Source organism: Coregonus clupeaformis, chromosome 13 (assembly GCF_020615455.1).
Source record: "Coregonus clupeaformis isolate EN_2021a chromosome 13, ASM2061545v1, whole genome shotgun sequence".
Classification (NCBI taxonomy): domain Eukaryota; kingdom Metazoa; phylum Chordata; class Actinopteri; order Salmoniformes; family Salmonidae; genus Coregonus; species Coregonus clupeaformis.
In genome coordinates, this window is record NC_059204.1 from 1667350 (window position 1) to 1683879 (window position 16530).

The 16530-nt window shown below is 41.3% G+C and overlaps 1 protein-coding gene across 4 annotated transcripts in view; it reads left to right on the plus strand.

The window, feature by feature from the left end:
• Positions 1–16530, plus strand: part of clip2 (CAP-GLY domain containing linker protein 2) — a 59198-nt gene continuing 42668 nt past the window's right edge. For 2 of the 4 annotated variants that reach the window (XM_041893713.2, XM_041893715.2), the window contains exons 1-2: positions 1–489; positions 3241–3445. In XM_041893713.2, the coding sequence (XP_041749647.1) occupies positions 3322–3445 (124 nt within the window). In that variant the 5' untranslated portion in view covers positions 1–489; positions 3241–3321. The remainder of the gene's footprint in view (positions 490–3240; positions 3446–16530) is intronic. The other 2 variants (XM_041893714.2, XM_041893716.2) reach the window with 2 other exon arrangements.

A 16530-nucleotide genomic window follows, 5' to 3' on the forward strand; every position in this document is an offset into this window, starting at 1 on the left:
GAAAAAAGAGACCGAAAATCCATTGCGCCCCAAGCGAAACATTGAAAACCTCCTCCCTCTATGTTCAATACGCCACATGTGCGTACTGGTGAAGGATTTTACGCTTCCTGAACGGCTGATTGAGCTGGTTGAAGTTGCTGATGCTGCTTTGCACCCCAAAACCGCTATCAAAAAGGGAGACCGAGGATTTGGCATATAGTTACATTGAATCTTCACAGCAAACAGAAGCAACAACCTAATCTTATTTATGAAAACCGCGTTCTCAAAATAAACCGGCATCTTCGCTTGTAGCCTACTGCGGCTCGCATCCTGCCACACTCTCCCTTCCAGCTCCATCTAAGCATCCATATTTTTTGTGCATCCCTGTGTGGGGGTGTAGGGAGTGGCAACCTTCTGATAAATCAACCGATCCGCGGACCCCTCTCCTCTAGGAAAAAAATAAGTTCGCCGGTTTTTGGACACGTTTATGCGTAAATTGGACATAAAAAGGTAAGTGTTTCGTTCTTGCATCTTTATCGTTTAAGGGATTTGTTGAGCTGAAGTAGAAATGCACACCGCGCTGCAGTGGGTATAACAATAGATCAACATTTGCGTTGTATGTGTTCAGATTCACCTTATGTTTCCCTGTCACGGAAATATATCAATTCGCAATATAATTGTGTAAACACCAACAATGTATTCAACAAGCTTAGCAGATAACAATGTGTCATTCAATAGCCCAATTGTCCTATGTTTAGAGCATCAAATGGTAACATTGTAGCCTAGCCCTACTGCACTGTCATATAGCAGGCTACAAGGAGCAACTTTGCATTGTCAAGAATATAGCCCCCTCGCAGAACGGTCATAAAAACTGCCCAGAGAAAATATTCTAAAAGGATTTAGGCCTTGGCCTATTGCATAAAATAACATACGAATTTATGTCGATACATGAGTCAACTGAATGGTGTTGATACTGTGAAAGCACCATTGCATTCTTCAGACGTCTCATCTCGAACCCGGCATAAATGCGAGATGCGGTTCTAGAATAGTGATGTAACGTTGTCATGAATTACATATTATGGTTGGAGAGATGTAAAATATTTGTATTGAAGGCCATGCATGCAATTGGGAATACAGCTGATCAGGTCTCAGTGTGCGGTCAAGCAGCCTGGCCTCAAAGACTAGACGTAACATAGTAAATGTAAATCTGTGTAGACGTAACATAGTAAATGTAAATCTGTGACACTCGAATTAGTATAATGTGTTATGTTTGGTATGGTTACATAAAACAGAAGGTTATTTAAAGGGATAATTTGGGATTTTGGCGATGAGGCCCTTCCCCAGAGTCAGATTAATTTGTGGATACCATTTGTATGTCTCTGTGTCCAGTATGAAGGAAGTTAGTAGTTTCGTGAGCCAAAATTAACTACCATTAGAGCAATGACTGGTAGCATACTAGCCGATACCCATAGACTGTAGTTAGCAATTGTGCTAGCACTTGTTAGCAACTTCCTTTAAACTGCTCGCAGAGACATAAAACTGGTATCCACGAGTTCATCTGACTCTGGGGAAGTAGATAAAGGGCTCATTGCCAAAATCCCAAAGTATCCCTTTAAGCCGGTATGAGAGGATGGATGGGCGTATAACGCAAACGTCTAGCAACCCAAAGGTTTTTATTTTTTATTATTAACTTTTATTTATTCAGGGTAGCCCAAGTGAGACCAATGGTGCCCTGAGTACCAAATTGTTCTCACAAACAGGAACACAAATTACATTACAAATAAAACCAGAAGGCACAACCTCAACACCACAATTTCAACAAATAAACCACTACAATCAATCAAAATAACTGCAATGCTTAATGAACTCATTCAACATCAGAGTCCTAGACTGCACCAGGGAATCGAGATGCAAGGAATTGTTTATTCCAACAATGGGGGCACTAAAACTAATGGAGGATTTACCTAAATTGGTCAAGACCAGAGGGACCTCAAGAGTTAACCAGTCCTGCGAGCGGGTTTGGTAGCTCATTATTTTTATATGTTATCAATGAAGTTAGGTAAGTTGGAAGCTTGTGTAGTAGAGCTTTGTAATCAAAAGGAATAATTAAGTAATCTACTGGACTTTAATGAGGACCAGCTAACCTTTTGTTACAGGATGCAGTGGTGTGTATTAAAACTGTCACCTGTGATAAAGCGAAGGGCGCTATAGTAGACGGCATCCACAGGTTTAAGAGTAGTGGCTGCTGCAATCTGGTAAATGGTGTCACCATAGTGAAGAACTGGCAGGAAAGTTTACTGTACAATCTGCTTTCTGCTATTAAGGGAGAGGCAATATCTATTTGTAAAAAAGAAGCCCACTTTAAATCATAGCTTTTTAACTAACTCATCCATATGTTTTTTAAAACATTAAGTCTTTGTCAATCTAAATGCCCAGATATTTATAGGCGGACACCCAATCAATGAGGGAACCATCCAATTAATAAATATGTAGTTCATCTGATTTAGTTTTTTGTGAGAATTAGAGAACAACATATATTCAGTCTTGCTTGCATTAAGTAGAAGTTTTAAACCAACCAGGGCTTTATGTTTACTATGTCTATCCTTGAGTCCAGGTTGCAGCAAGGCCTAGCTACTAGCCACCCTAATCCTTACAGTAGTCTAATAACCAACCAACACTATTTAATACATAGGCCTAGGTTATTCATTTAGAATGAATGCATAACCAAATACAAGACCAAATGTGTTTCTTTCTGTCAGTGAATATTCTTGAAATACACATTTTAGCCTTGAGGCAAAAAGGATGCTCTTTCTGTGAAAGTAAACACATTTAACTCCCTGTGTATTTATTCACCATCAACACACTTGCAATAATAAACTGGACTTACTAAGGCCTATTGGCCAGAGTCTAGTAGACTCAACAACATAGATGATTAACCCAAATCACAAATATTGTTTTCTTATCTATAGATAGGCTATTTGTTTGAAGAGGGATCACTCAATTATTTCAATTTGTATACAGTAGTATAGTATAGACTACTCTTGGTACACCTTGACATGGCTTTAGTTGTACACCGAAAATGCATAGACCCTCTGCTTTTTAAAAGGGCTGGAGTGTTCAACAAGAAAAACCAGCTAGCACAGAATGTTCTGGGAAACAACATTTGTTAGCTGGGAAGCCTTTGCAAAGCAACATCCTATACAGACTGATAAAACTATCATCATCACTATAACATTTTGATGCCTCCACTCATATCCACAGCTAAAATGGAGAGGTATTGCCACCATTCCGACTTCTAGTGCCTTAAACCGAAAGCCTTCATCCCTGCACTTCTCCCTGTACATGATGAACATGCTGAAGTCCAGTGGACTGAAGATCCCTGGCAGGGGCCCAAAGCACTCCCCTGGCCCTGTGGGACGAACCTCTACTGGGGGGTCCGCTTCCGGCACTGTGGGCCAGAAAGACAGTAAGTCACTTCTTCATTCCTCAGACTTCCTCTAGACTCTCAGGAAGAGATCGGATTTCCTATCGCTTAGCCTATCAATCATGGTGGCATTTCATCATTGGAAGTTACCAGCAATTCTTTGATTGTTGTAGTTGATTGTTTGTTAGTTGTCAGTTGGTGATTATTCCAAACATAAAGAGCAGAAAAACTAAAGGCCGATTTACCTAACTCTGAAGACACCAAAGGAGTCTCCAGAGTTAACCAACCCTGTGAACGGGTTTGATAACTTGTAATTTTAAATCTAAATAGTGAAGTTAGGTAAGTCGGAAGCTTGTGTAGCAGGGCTTTGTAAAAGAAAAGAGTGTAGTAATGTGATCTACGTGACTTCAAAGAGGTCCAGCCAACCTTTTGGTAAAGAATACAGTGATGAGTAATAAAACTGTCTCCTGTGATAAAACGAAGGGCGTTATGAAAAACGGCATCCAGGGGTTTAAGAGTAGTAGCAGCTGCACTTTGATAAATAGTATCACCCTCATCAAGAACAGGTAGAAAGGTTGACTGCACAATCTGCTTCCTGCTGACTAGAGAGAGACAAGATCTGTTTCTGTAAAAAAAAGCCCACTTTAAATCGTAGTTTCTTAACAAGCTCATTCGTATGTTTTTTAAAACGATAAATCATTGTCAATCCAAATACCAAGGTGTTTGTATGCAGAGACTCGTTCGATTATAGAACCATTCGATTCGTGAAGATGTAATCCATCTGAGACAATCTTACGAGAACTTGAAAATAACATGTATTTAGTTTTGCCCATATTAAGCACAAGTTTTAAATCAGTTAGGGCTTTCTGCACAGCTGCAAAAATCGGACTGTAACCTTGTCACAGCAGTCGGGGCAATTGCGTATATAATAGTATCATCTGTATATAGATGAAATTTAAAACTTTTAACAGATTGATCAATAGCATTTATATAAATAGTCAAAATAATCGACCCCTGCAGAACACCTTTATGTACTTTAACAAATTCGGACCATCAATCATGATGGTCTAAGTTCTGTCACTTAGATAATCATGAAACCAAGAGCAGGCGTCAGAGCCCAGGCCAATCGAGGACAACTTGTTCATTAAAATTGCATTATCAACAGTATCAAACGCTTTTGACAGGTCCACAAACAAGGCAGCACAATTCATTTTAGCGTCTAAAGCATTGACAATATCATTAACAACTAATGCGGTTGCTGTGATAGCACTGTGCCCTGGCCTAAACCCAGATTGATTTATATTAAAAATACCATGCTCAGATAAAAAAGAGCAAAGTTGTTTATTTACCAAGGATTCGAGAATCTTAGCTAGACATGGAAACCTGGAGATGGGACGATAATGATCAAGATCACTACTATCTCCGCCCTTGTGGAGTGGCAGCACATAAGCTGTTTTCCATACTTTTGGAATATTTCCTGATAACAATGTTAGATTTAAGATATCAAATCAAATCAAATTGTATTAGCCACATGCGCCAAATACAACAGGTGTAGACATTACCGTGAAATGCTTACTTACAGCCCTTAACCAACAATGCATTTATTTTTTCATAAAAAAGTAAAATAAAACAACAACAACAAAAAAGTGTTGAGAATAAAATAACAGTAGGGAGGCTATATACAGGGGGGTACTGGTGCAGAGTTAATGTGCGGGGGCACCGGCTAGTTGAGGTAGTTGAGGTAATATGTACATGTAAAGTGACTATGCATAAATAATTAACAGAGTAGCAGCAGCGTAAAAAGATGGGGTGGGGGTGGCGGGGCAGTGCAAATAGTCCGGGTAGCCATGATTAGCTGTTCAGGAGTCTTATGGCTTGGGGGTAGAAGCTGTTGAGAAGCCTTTTGGACCTAGACTTGGCGCTCCGGTACTGCTTGCTTTGCGATAGCAGAGAGAACAGTCTATGACTAGGGTGGCTGGAGTCTTTGACAATTTTGAGGGCCTTCCTCTGACACCGCCTGGTATAGAGGTCCTGGATGGCAGGAAGCTTGGCCCCAGTGATGTACTGGGCCGTACGCACTACCCTCTGTAGTGCCTCTGTAGATATGGGTTATTGAGCCAGCAATGAGGGGAGCAGCAGACCTGAGCATACCCGGCTCCAATTGATCAGCCAATGTGGATTTCTTGATATCTATAGTAAGTAATGCATCAAGGACTTGTTTTTCTGTGAATTGCCGAAATGTAAAAACTTAACTACCATTTTCTGAGTCACTCTGCAAAGTTTCCGAATCAGCGTTTAGCCCATTCTTAGAGATAGAAGGGTCAGACACTCTTTAAAAAAGATAGCCTGCTGAAATAAAATGATGATTAAATGCATCAATTATGGTATTTTTGTCCGTAATGTGGCCAGAGTTTGAATTAATTTGTTGGGGCATGGAGGAGGAAGTGCAATCCTTTAGAGATTTGACAGTTTTCCAGAATTTAGCTGGGTTCCCCTTACAATCAGAAAGAGTGGTTACATTATAATCAGATTTAGCCTTTTTGATCAGTCTTACACATTGATTACTCAGTTGCCTAAATGATTGCCAATCTGGGCCTAAGCCTGTGTTCCTGGCCTTGACCCATTTTCTAATGAATGACTTCAGATAATTCAGGAGTGAACCAGGCATTCGATCTACCTTTAACTCTCAAAGTTTTGAAGAGGGCATGATTATCTACAATAGTATTGAAGACATTTTGCAAAAAAGCTTAAAGCTAAATCAGGTTCAGGGATAGCTGAGATACAATCAAGGTCACTAAAATAAAGATAATGTAAAAAAGCTTGTTCACTTAAGTTTTTTAAGTTCCTCTTAGCACCCCAGGTTGAGAATCACTGTTGTAGGTGACTTTGTTGTGGTTCACCGAGATGGCGTCTTAGTACTAAACCATATTCATGTACCACCATAGATGTGGTAAAGAGGTCAATGGAACTCAACCAAAACAAAGGAAATGCCATGGAAATGCGTGGGGGAAAGATACCGTGGGGGGAAAGATCCTGAATCTCTTCATTGTCCTCCAGCAAAATTAGCCTACAATTAGGCTATTGTTTATATACAGTATTTCACACTATGTTGAGGTAAAAATCGGAGTATAATGCTTGTATGGATGTCAACCCCAATGTTCATGTCATCGTCACCAATCAACTGCATTACTTAAAAATGACTTTGACTCCCACCACCGATTTCTCTATGCTAGCTATGCTACCAGCTTATACGAACGGGAGTTACAATTTAGCAGTCACTTCTTCTAAACCTGAAAAGGGACTTCTAAATGTTATGCAGCGAAAACAGACAAATATACCCAAATCAGACTTTAGTAACCACATTATGGGCCTGTTACAATACATCAATCATGACGGATTTTACGAAAATCCACTGTGTTAGATCAGATTTGTTGAATGTGCGCCAATCCGGTGTCCATCTTCTATCCCCCACTGTCTGCGTTCCTCTATGACAAATCCGAAACCTACTCCCCATTGACCCAAGTGTTTACATTGTGCAAAGCCAACAGAAATACGACACCCAAACACGTTTCCCACTGTTATTTCTCCTGGTTTTAGATCACATGCCCGGACCCTAGGGCCACAGACGTGTGTGTTACACTGGCGCAGCTTTCCGCTAAATTACAGCTAGACTCTTTCCCTTCCTGCTGCACTAGGCTGATATGAGCCTACAGGAGGCCAAACACAGTCTGGGGGAGTCTGGGCTGCTTCTGCTGTCTTGTTGTTTGCATTAGTCTGTATGGGAGAGTTGTATCAGAGGCAGCCATGTCATGGTTCAAGTTGACGGTGGAATGCTGTGAGGAAAGGAATGGAAAGGGAAAAAAACACAGGAAGTGCAGTTGCGGGTAAGTGAGAGAATCAGGCATTGCAGAAATGCTTGTAGCAGTGCACATGGCTGTTATTTTCGAGGGCCTCCTTCAGAAGGACTATTTTGCAGTGTTAGTAGGGCTGTCCCTGACTAAAAAAAAATCTTAGTCGACGAAGAGTCATCTGTTCTTTCGACCAATCGACTGTTAAAACATGTATTTTTCCATATATAGACACACCCTATGTGTTTTAATAAAACCAACTATATGTAGGCTACTGAGCTTGTCTGATGCTTTAAGCATAAATTAAATAATTAAGACACACAAATGACTCAAGAAGGAGCCAGAGATCAACCTGTTCCTGAACCTCCTCCTCCCGCTGCTGCTGGTCTTCGCAGATTCTGCCATTAAGCTCCCGATGTTGCCAGTAATAGGTTACACCAGGGGTCGGCAACCTTTTTCATTTGGAGTGCCAATTTATCTTACCCTTTCTACCGATCTGCGTGCCATTCATGACTTTCATATGCACATTTTCGTGGAACAGTTTCATTTCTTTTATAATAAAGTAATTGTATCTCAAAATCATTGTCATGTGACAAATTCTATCTAAATGAAAATTATAACAAATTAAAAGCAACTTCTATTGCCATTGCCAACTATGTAAAAATTGCCTAAATAAAGCCAACAAATAAAAACATTGCAGTCTGCAGGTAGAAAATATCCTGATAAAAATAAATATTTGAGAAGCTCCACAGCTCATTAGTGGTGTTAAGTTAAGACAATCAGAAATACTATCAAATGGGCACATTTATAAGCCTACATTTGCGCGCAGGCCAGGTAGCCTAGGCCTACTTCTATGCGTAATCAGGTGCGCGTCCCTACTCAACATTGACAAGAGCGCTCCAAACAAAACACAATGAATAAATTGACAACTCGTAAATGGAATGAAATACTGTAAACCAAAACTTGTTTCTCACAAGTGTAAAATACTGTAATAATAATATATTGAATGCATTAACAGAAATTACCGTAACCAAACAAACATTATAGATGAGCAATTATGGGAATTAACTGTAAATGTACTACTGGTGATACTGGTGTGCCATCCCCACAGCCTCCGCAATGGATTAGTCCACTGAGAAAGGCGTCAATCAAGACGTGCCATAATACAAAAAATGTTTTGGCAACTGCTCGACTAAAACATTATCGGTCAACCAACAGCCTATCGACCAAACAATGGACCAGTCGACTAAATGAGGTCAGCCCTAAGTGTTAGTGTATGTGTTAAGTATAACTACCAATAGATTATGCATAATTGCCTATCAATAGATCGTTATTTTAAGGGTGTAGGACTAATATTGTTTTGGAATTTCTAATAATGTTATTTGAATTTACAGTTGTGTGAATGATCTTAGTTATTGAATGTTGCTAAAATGCCTCTCTATGCACAGTTTTGTAACACAATGTTACTGTATGTTGTAAGCAATATTAGCAATGCTTTATTTATATAAAAAGGAGGCAACTTTAATTGAGATAGGACTTACTGTATCGGCCTACTTTCAGTTTCTGAGCATACAAAACAATGCCATTGAATTAATCAGAATGGTGCTGATGCCATCGTTTCCGATTACCCAAAAGAGCTTCTGGACATCAGAACAGCGATCACTATCCTCGATTTGGATGAAGATTTCTACTTCAACGAATCGGCGGCACAGGACATATTGCTCACCCTGGACCAGGTCCTAATCCCCGAGACTCGGAAGAGAAATAGACGGCCGAGGCTCCCTGACGAAACTACGTCGGCGAGTAGATAAACCGCCTCTACCCTCCGTTCTATTGGTGAACGTACAATCACTGGAGAACAAACTGGATAAGCTCTGTTCGATACTATCCTATCAACGGGACCTGAAGAACTGTCGTGGGTGAACAAGGACATGGATAATATACAGTGGGGAAAAAAAGTATTTAGTCAGCCACCAATTGTGCAAGTTCTCCCACTTAAAAAGATGAGAGAGGCCTGTAATTTTCATCATAGGTACACGTCAACTATGACAGACAAAATGAGAAAAAAAATCCAGAAAATCACATTGTAGGATTTTTAATGAATTTATTTGCAAATTATGGTGGAAAATAAGTATTTGGTCACCTACAAACAAGCAAGATTTCTGGCTCTCACAGACCTGTAACTTCTTCTTTAAGAGGCTCCTCTGTCCTCCACTCGTTACCTGTATTAATGGCACCTGTTTGAACTTGTTATCAGTATAAAAGACACCTGTCCACAACCTCAAACAGTCACACTCCAAACTCCACTATGGCCAAGACCAAAGAGCTGTCAAAGGACACCAGAAACTAAATTGTAGACCTGCACCAGGCTGGGAAGACTGAATCTGCAATAGGTAAGCAGCTTGGTTTGAAGAAATCAACTGTGGGAGCAATTATTAGGAAATGGAAGACATACAAGACCACTGATAATCTCCCTCGATCTGGGTCTCCACGCAAGATCTCACCCCGTGGGGTCAAAATGATCACAAGAACGGTGAGCATAAATCCCAGAACCACACGGGGGGACCTAGTGAATGACCTGCAGAGAGCTGGGACCAAAGTAACAAAGCCTACCATCAGTAACACACTACGCCGCCAGGGACTCAAATCCTGCAGTGCCAGACGTGTCCCCCTGCTTAAGCCAGTACATGTCCAGGCCCGTCTGAAGTTTGCTAGAGTGCATTTGGATGATCCAGAAGAGGATTGGGAGAATGTCATATGGTCAGATGAAACCAAAATATAACTTTTTGGTAAAAACTCAACTCGTCGTGTTTGGAGGACAAAGAATGCTGAGTTGCATCCAAAGAACACCATACCTACTGTGAAGCATGGGGGTGGAAACATCATGCTTTGGGGCTGTTTTTCTGCAAAGGGACCAGGACGACTGATCCGTGTAAAGGAAAGAATGAATGGGGCCATGTATTGTGAGATTTTGAGTGAAAACCTCCTTCCATCAGCAAGGGCATTGAAGATGAAACGTGGCTGGGTCTTTCAGCATGACAATGATCCCAAACACACCGCCCGGGCAACGAAGGAGTGGCTTCGTAAGAAGCATTTCAAGGTCCTGGAGTGGCCTAGCCAGTCTCCAGATCTCAACCCCATAGAAAATCTTTGGAGGGAGTTGAAAGTCTGTGTTGCCCAGCGACAGCCTCAAAACATCACTGCTCTAGAGGAGATCTGCATGGAGGAATGGGCCAAAATACCAGCAACAGTGTGTGAAAACCTTGTGAAGACTTACAGAAAACGTTTGACCTGTGTCATTGCCAACAAAGGGTATATAACAAAGTATTGAGAAACTTTTGTTATTGACCAAATACTTATTTTCCACCATAATTTGCAAATAAATTCATAAAAAATCCTACAATGTGATTTTCTGGATTTTCTTTTCTCATTTTGTCTGTCATAGTTGACGTGTACCTATGATGAAAATTACAGGCCTCTCTCATCTTTTTAAGTGGGAGAACTTGCACAATTGGTGGCTGACTAAATACTTTTTTTCCCCACTGTACATCTAGCTGGTTTTCCTATGTATCGGCAGGACAGAACGGCAGCTTTGGGTAAGCTCAAGGGAGATCGGTGTCTCTTTTGTTAACAACAGACGTGCACAATCTCAAATATTAAGGAAGTCTCAAGGTTCTGCTCACCTGAGTTAGAATACATTTACATTTTGATAAGCTGTAGACCATACTATTTACCAAGAGAGTTTGCATCTATATTTTTCGTAGCTGTCTATTTATATTTTACATTTTAGTCATTTAGCAGACGCTCTTATCCAGAGCGACTTACAGGAGCAATTAGGGTTAAGTGCCTTGCTCAAGGCAAACCAATGCTGGCACTAAGACCGCACTCAACGAGCTGTATAGGGCCATAATCAAACAAGAAAATGCTAACTCAGAGGTGACTCTCCTAGTGGCTGATGATTTTAATGCAGGGAAACAAATCAGTTTTACCTAATTTCTACCAGTCACCTGTGCAATTAGAGGCAAAAAAACTCTAGATCACCTTAACTCCACAAACAGAAACGCATACAAAGCTCTCCCTCGCCCTCCATTTGGCAAATCTGACCATAACTCTATCCTCCTGATTCCTGCTTACAAGCAAAAACTCAAACAGGAAGTACCAGTGATGCGCTCAGTACTGGTGGTCTGATGAAGTGGATGCCAAGCTACAGGGCTGTTTCGCGAGCACAGACTATACAGAATATGCACAGAAGGGAAAAAAGAGCAGGGCAATAAAATGCAAATTAATTACTTAAAAATCATACAATGTGATTTTCTGGATTTTTAGATTCCGTCTCTCACAGTTGAAGTGTACCTATGATAAAAATTACAGACCTCTACATGCTTTGCAAGTAGGAAAACCTGCAAAATCGGCAGTGTATCAAATATTTGTTCTCCCCACTGTATGTGTTCATAAGCCTTTATAACTACTACATTCCATTATAACATGCGTCATAGGCAGCAATGTCATTGAATGATCATTAAGACTGTTTTGAACATCTGGAACCATGGCCCCCCTGCAAACATTTCCAAACATAGCCTCTATAATTATTTTCTAGATTAGGGTCATTTCAGGAACAGCTGGTAGTCATAGTCATTTACCTAATCCTTCTAATTGACTGTCAGCATTTCCCACAGTGTTCATCAACCGCCTGCCTGTAGTGCACACACAAAGAATCAGGTTAGGGCTATAGGGCCATTGAGTGAATAGCTGTTTGGTCAGCACATTTCCAATTGTGAACTAAAAGCCCTGCTCTTTTTTCCCTTTTAGTTCAAGACCATTGCTGTTGTTTCTGTCGTTGATTGGTGATATAATACAGTACATGCTCTTCCGTTTATTTAGATCCAATAGATTTTATAATAAGAAAGTAGGCCTAGATAATGTCCTGTTGTTGTCCCTATGTTCATCCTCCTTGGATTTCAATACCAAAAGGCGACTTTTTCAATTTAGAAATCCGTTGTGATTGTACATGATGGTGCACCAACATATTAGTGACAAAAAAAATCAGGGGTAGGGTAAATTCCATTTACATTCAGTCAATTCAGGAAGTAGACTGAAATTCCAATTATAATTTTCTGTCATAGAGAAACATTGGGGAAAATTGGCTTGAGAATTAAATTGAAATGACCCCAACCCTGCTAAAATGTTTATGTCAATCTCAGATTGTACATTATATAACCTCATAGCTGCTCCCAAAATGTATGTCCTTAGAGGTCACGCCCTAGTGGACTGTCGAGAATCAAAGCATCATTACAGAGACAAAAATGTTTAGGTATGAGTCGCCCCTAAAGGCCTAGTTCTAGTTCTAGTATCTCCTGTTGCTGTTTGGACTGTCCCTGAAATCTGAAGTGACAGCCCCACAACAGTGAATGCTACACATAAGTTGTATTTTAATTAGGAAATAACATCAGTATATTATTATGGAAGCCAAAGTTCTTTTCAACTTCACTTACATTATTGGACTTAAAGTCTGAAAGCTTTCAGTTCTCAGACAGAGAGAGAGAAAGAGAGAGAGAGATAGAGATGGAGAGAAAGAGTCAGAAAGAGTGAGGAAAAGAGAGAGGCAGAGAGAGGGAGAGAGAAAGAGAGAGGCAGAGAGAGAGAGAGAGAGGGAGAGAGAGAAGACAGAGGGAGTGTGAGGGGGAGGGGGGGTGTTCTAAGGAGTTGTGGTGGCGTCATTGTGTGGGGCTGGTGAATAGTGGGATTCAGATGGTTGTGGGAGGTAGCCAGGCACAATAGTGAAAGTGAGGCCTGTGTTCTTGCTCTTCCTCCTGCCTGCCTAATTTCCCCCTCGATATTCTGTTGCCACGGCAACCCAGCCACTTGAACTAGCACTGCACCAGTCTTTTGGGTGCACGCTTGTTTGGCTGGCTGGGACTTGGGTAGGGGGTGGGTAGGGGTCTTCTCTGTATTGGCCCAGGGCCATGGTGTTGACAAAGCTCACACATGTTACACACACACATCCATGCACAAGCAGGAGCGTGCACACACACACACACACACACACACACATGCATGCACAAGCAGGAGCGTGCACACACACACACACATGTTACACACACACATCCATGCACAAGCAGGAGCGTGCACACACACACACACACACACACACACACACACACACACACACATGCATGCACAAGCAGGAGCGTGCACACATACACACACACACACACACACACACACTGCTATTGCACATACTGTATTACCTCACACATACACACTAGCACAAAAATACTGCATAGTATACACATTACCTACACAAGCACACACCCCTGACATTGCAGACACACATGACCTCACAGGGATGTGCAAAGCTTTGTTTTGGAGGTATAATATCTTATAGTATCTATAGATTATACACTGAACTAAAATATGAACGCAACATGCAACAATTTCAAAGATTTTACTGAGTTACAGTTCATATAAGGAAATCAGTCAATTGAAATAAATTCATTAGGCCCTAATCTATGGATTTCACATGACTGGGAATACAGATATCCATATGTTGGTCACAGATACCTTAAATAAAAGTTAAGGACATGGATCAGAAAACCAGTCACTATCTGGTGTGACCACCATTTGCCTCATGCAGCATGACACATCTCCTTCACATAGAGTTGATCAGGCTGTTGATTGTGGCCTGTGGAATGTTGTCCCACTCCTCTTCAATGGCTGTGCGAAGTTGCCTGATATTGGCGGGAACTGGAACACGCTGTCATACATGTCGATCCAGAGCATCCCAAACATGCTCAATGGGTGACATGTTTGGTCAGTATGCAGGCCATGGAATAACTGGGACATTTTCAGCTTCCAGGAATTGTATACAAATCCATGTGACATTGGGCCATGCATTATCATGCTGAAACATGAGGTGATGGCGGTGGATGAATGGCACGACAATGGGCCTCAGGATGTTTTTACGGTATCTCTGTGCATTCAAATTGCCATTGATAAAATCTAATTGTGTTTGTTGTCCGTAGCTTATGCCTGCCCATACCATAACCCCACTGCCACCATGGGGTATACTGTTCACAACGTCGTGTGAGTGAGCAAACCGCTCACCCACACAACGCCATACATACTGTCTGCTATCTGCCCGGTACAGTTGAAATCGGGATTCATCTGTGAAGGACGCACTTTTCCAGCGTGCCAGTGGACATCGAAGGTGAGCATTTGCCCACTGAAGTTGGTTACGTTGCCGAACTGAACTCAGATCAAGACCCTGGTGAGGACGACGAGCATGCAGATGAGCTTCCCTGAAACGGTTTCTGACAGTTTGTGCAGAAATCCTTTGGTTGTTCAAACCTACAGTTTCATCAGCAGTCCAGGTGGCTGGTCTCAGACAATCCCGCAGATGAAGAAGCGGGATGTGGAGGTCCTGGGCTGGCATTGTTACACATGGTCTGCGGTTGTCAGGCTAGTTGGACTTACTGCCAAATTCTCTAAAATGACGTTGGAGGTGGCTTATGTAGAGAAATGAACATTAAATTATCTGGCAAAAAGCTCTGGTGGACATTCCTGCAGTCAGCATGACAGTTGCACGCTCCCTCAAAACATCTGTGGCATTGTGCTGTGTGACAATACTGCACATTTCAGAGTGGCCTTTTATTGTCCCCAGCACAAGGTGCACCTGTGTAATGATAATGCTTTTTAATCAGCTTCTTGATATACCACCTGTCAGGTGGATGGATTATCTTGGCAAATGAGAAATGTTCACTAACAGGGATGTAAGCAAATTTGTGCACAAAATTTGAGAGACATACGTTTTTTGTGCGTATGGAACATTTCTGGGATCTTTTATTTCAGCTCATGAAACACGGGACCAACACTTTACATGTTGTGTTTATATTTTTGTTCAGTGTAGTAACTTGAAATAAGAAGGGTACAAGTGCCTTTCATCGTCTCATTTTAATTCACTGTATTTGGGGTTTAAATCTTATTTAAATGACTCTAGCAACTGAAAATCGTATGCTATGCCCTTTTCTATAGCAGGCCAAATATAGTGGAAGTTGAGATTTAATAGGGCTTTTCTAAAGCCTGTACAAACACACATTAGTCATGGCCAGAGAGAGTAGCTGTTAGAAGCAGGGATTGCATCCCAAATGACACCCTATTCCCTAAATAGTGCACAACTTTTGACCAGAGACTTATGGGTCCTGGCCAAAAGTAGTGCACTACATAGGATATATCCATATCACAAGAGATCCATATCGCATGCAATATTTTGAAACGCCACTAAGCCGTGTGTAATGTCAATTTTTATAGTTTACTATGTTTGTCGTCTCTCTCCCTCTTCTCTTGTGTCTGCTTCCCACATACACCAAGCCCCACCCCCTGTCAATCAAGCAGCACAGTTCCTCCTCCTCGCTGTTAGATTCACTATACATTTGCATGCTGTTCTGTTAGGTCAAATGCAGTCAACAGATTGTTTCAAACAAGAAAGATGCTGCTTTCCACTTTGCTTCTTAATATAAATCATTCTATTTCAATGATTCCAACAGTTCACCCAAGTCAAATCGCAATCGCAATATTTTGTAAAATTAATCGCAATTTGATTTTTTGCCCATATCGTACAACCCTATGTGGTACAAAACAAAATGTTTCTAAGTGGTGAATGTTACATTCCTGCGGGAGAACATACCTCCATAAATGCCATTGTAAGACCCCATTAAATTTAAAAACTCAATTATCATGCATATTGGTAAAACTAAAAACCACATTATTTTGTTCTCTCTAGTACCATTTTGCAACCATGTCTATCAGTCTCACAACATATGGGAGCAATTGGGGCATAAAAGCAGGCATTGGGCCCTCTCCCCAACTCCTGGGGTGTCAGAGAGACAGTCCTGGCACCAACTGTACTCACACACACACACACACACACACACACACACACACACACACACACATTACAGTGCAGCCAGCACAGCAGACCACGTGCTAATTGTGCCCTGCTACAGTTAACAGCTCCAGTGTCTCTCACCAGAATGGATAGTGCTCATCTAAACAGCATGTGCCAAACAGCAAAGCACCGCATCTGTGGCACAGCATCGCAAGGTTAATCATCAGTGCATTAGAGACAATCTCACTGACCCAGTTTTCAATAGGATGTAGAGCAAAGCCTAACCTTGCATTAACTCCACTGTTGTGTTGGATGCAGCACGGCAGATTCTTCGCCGATCTGTTTTGTGATGTGATGTGATGTGATTTGATGAAATTGGATAAATGGTTACTGGA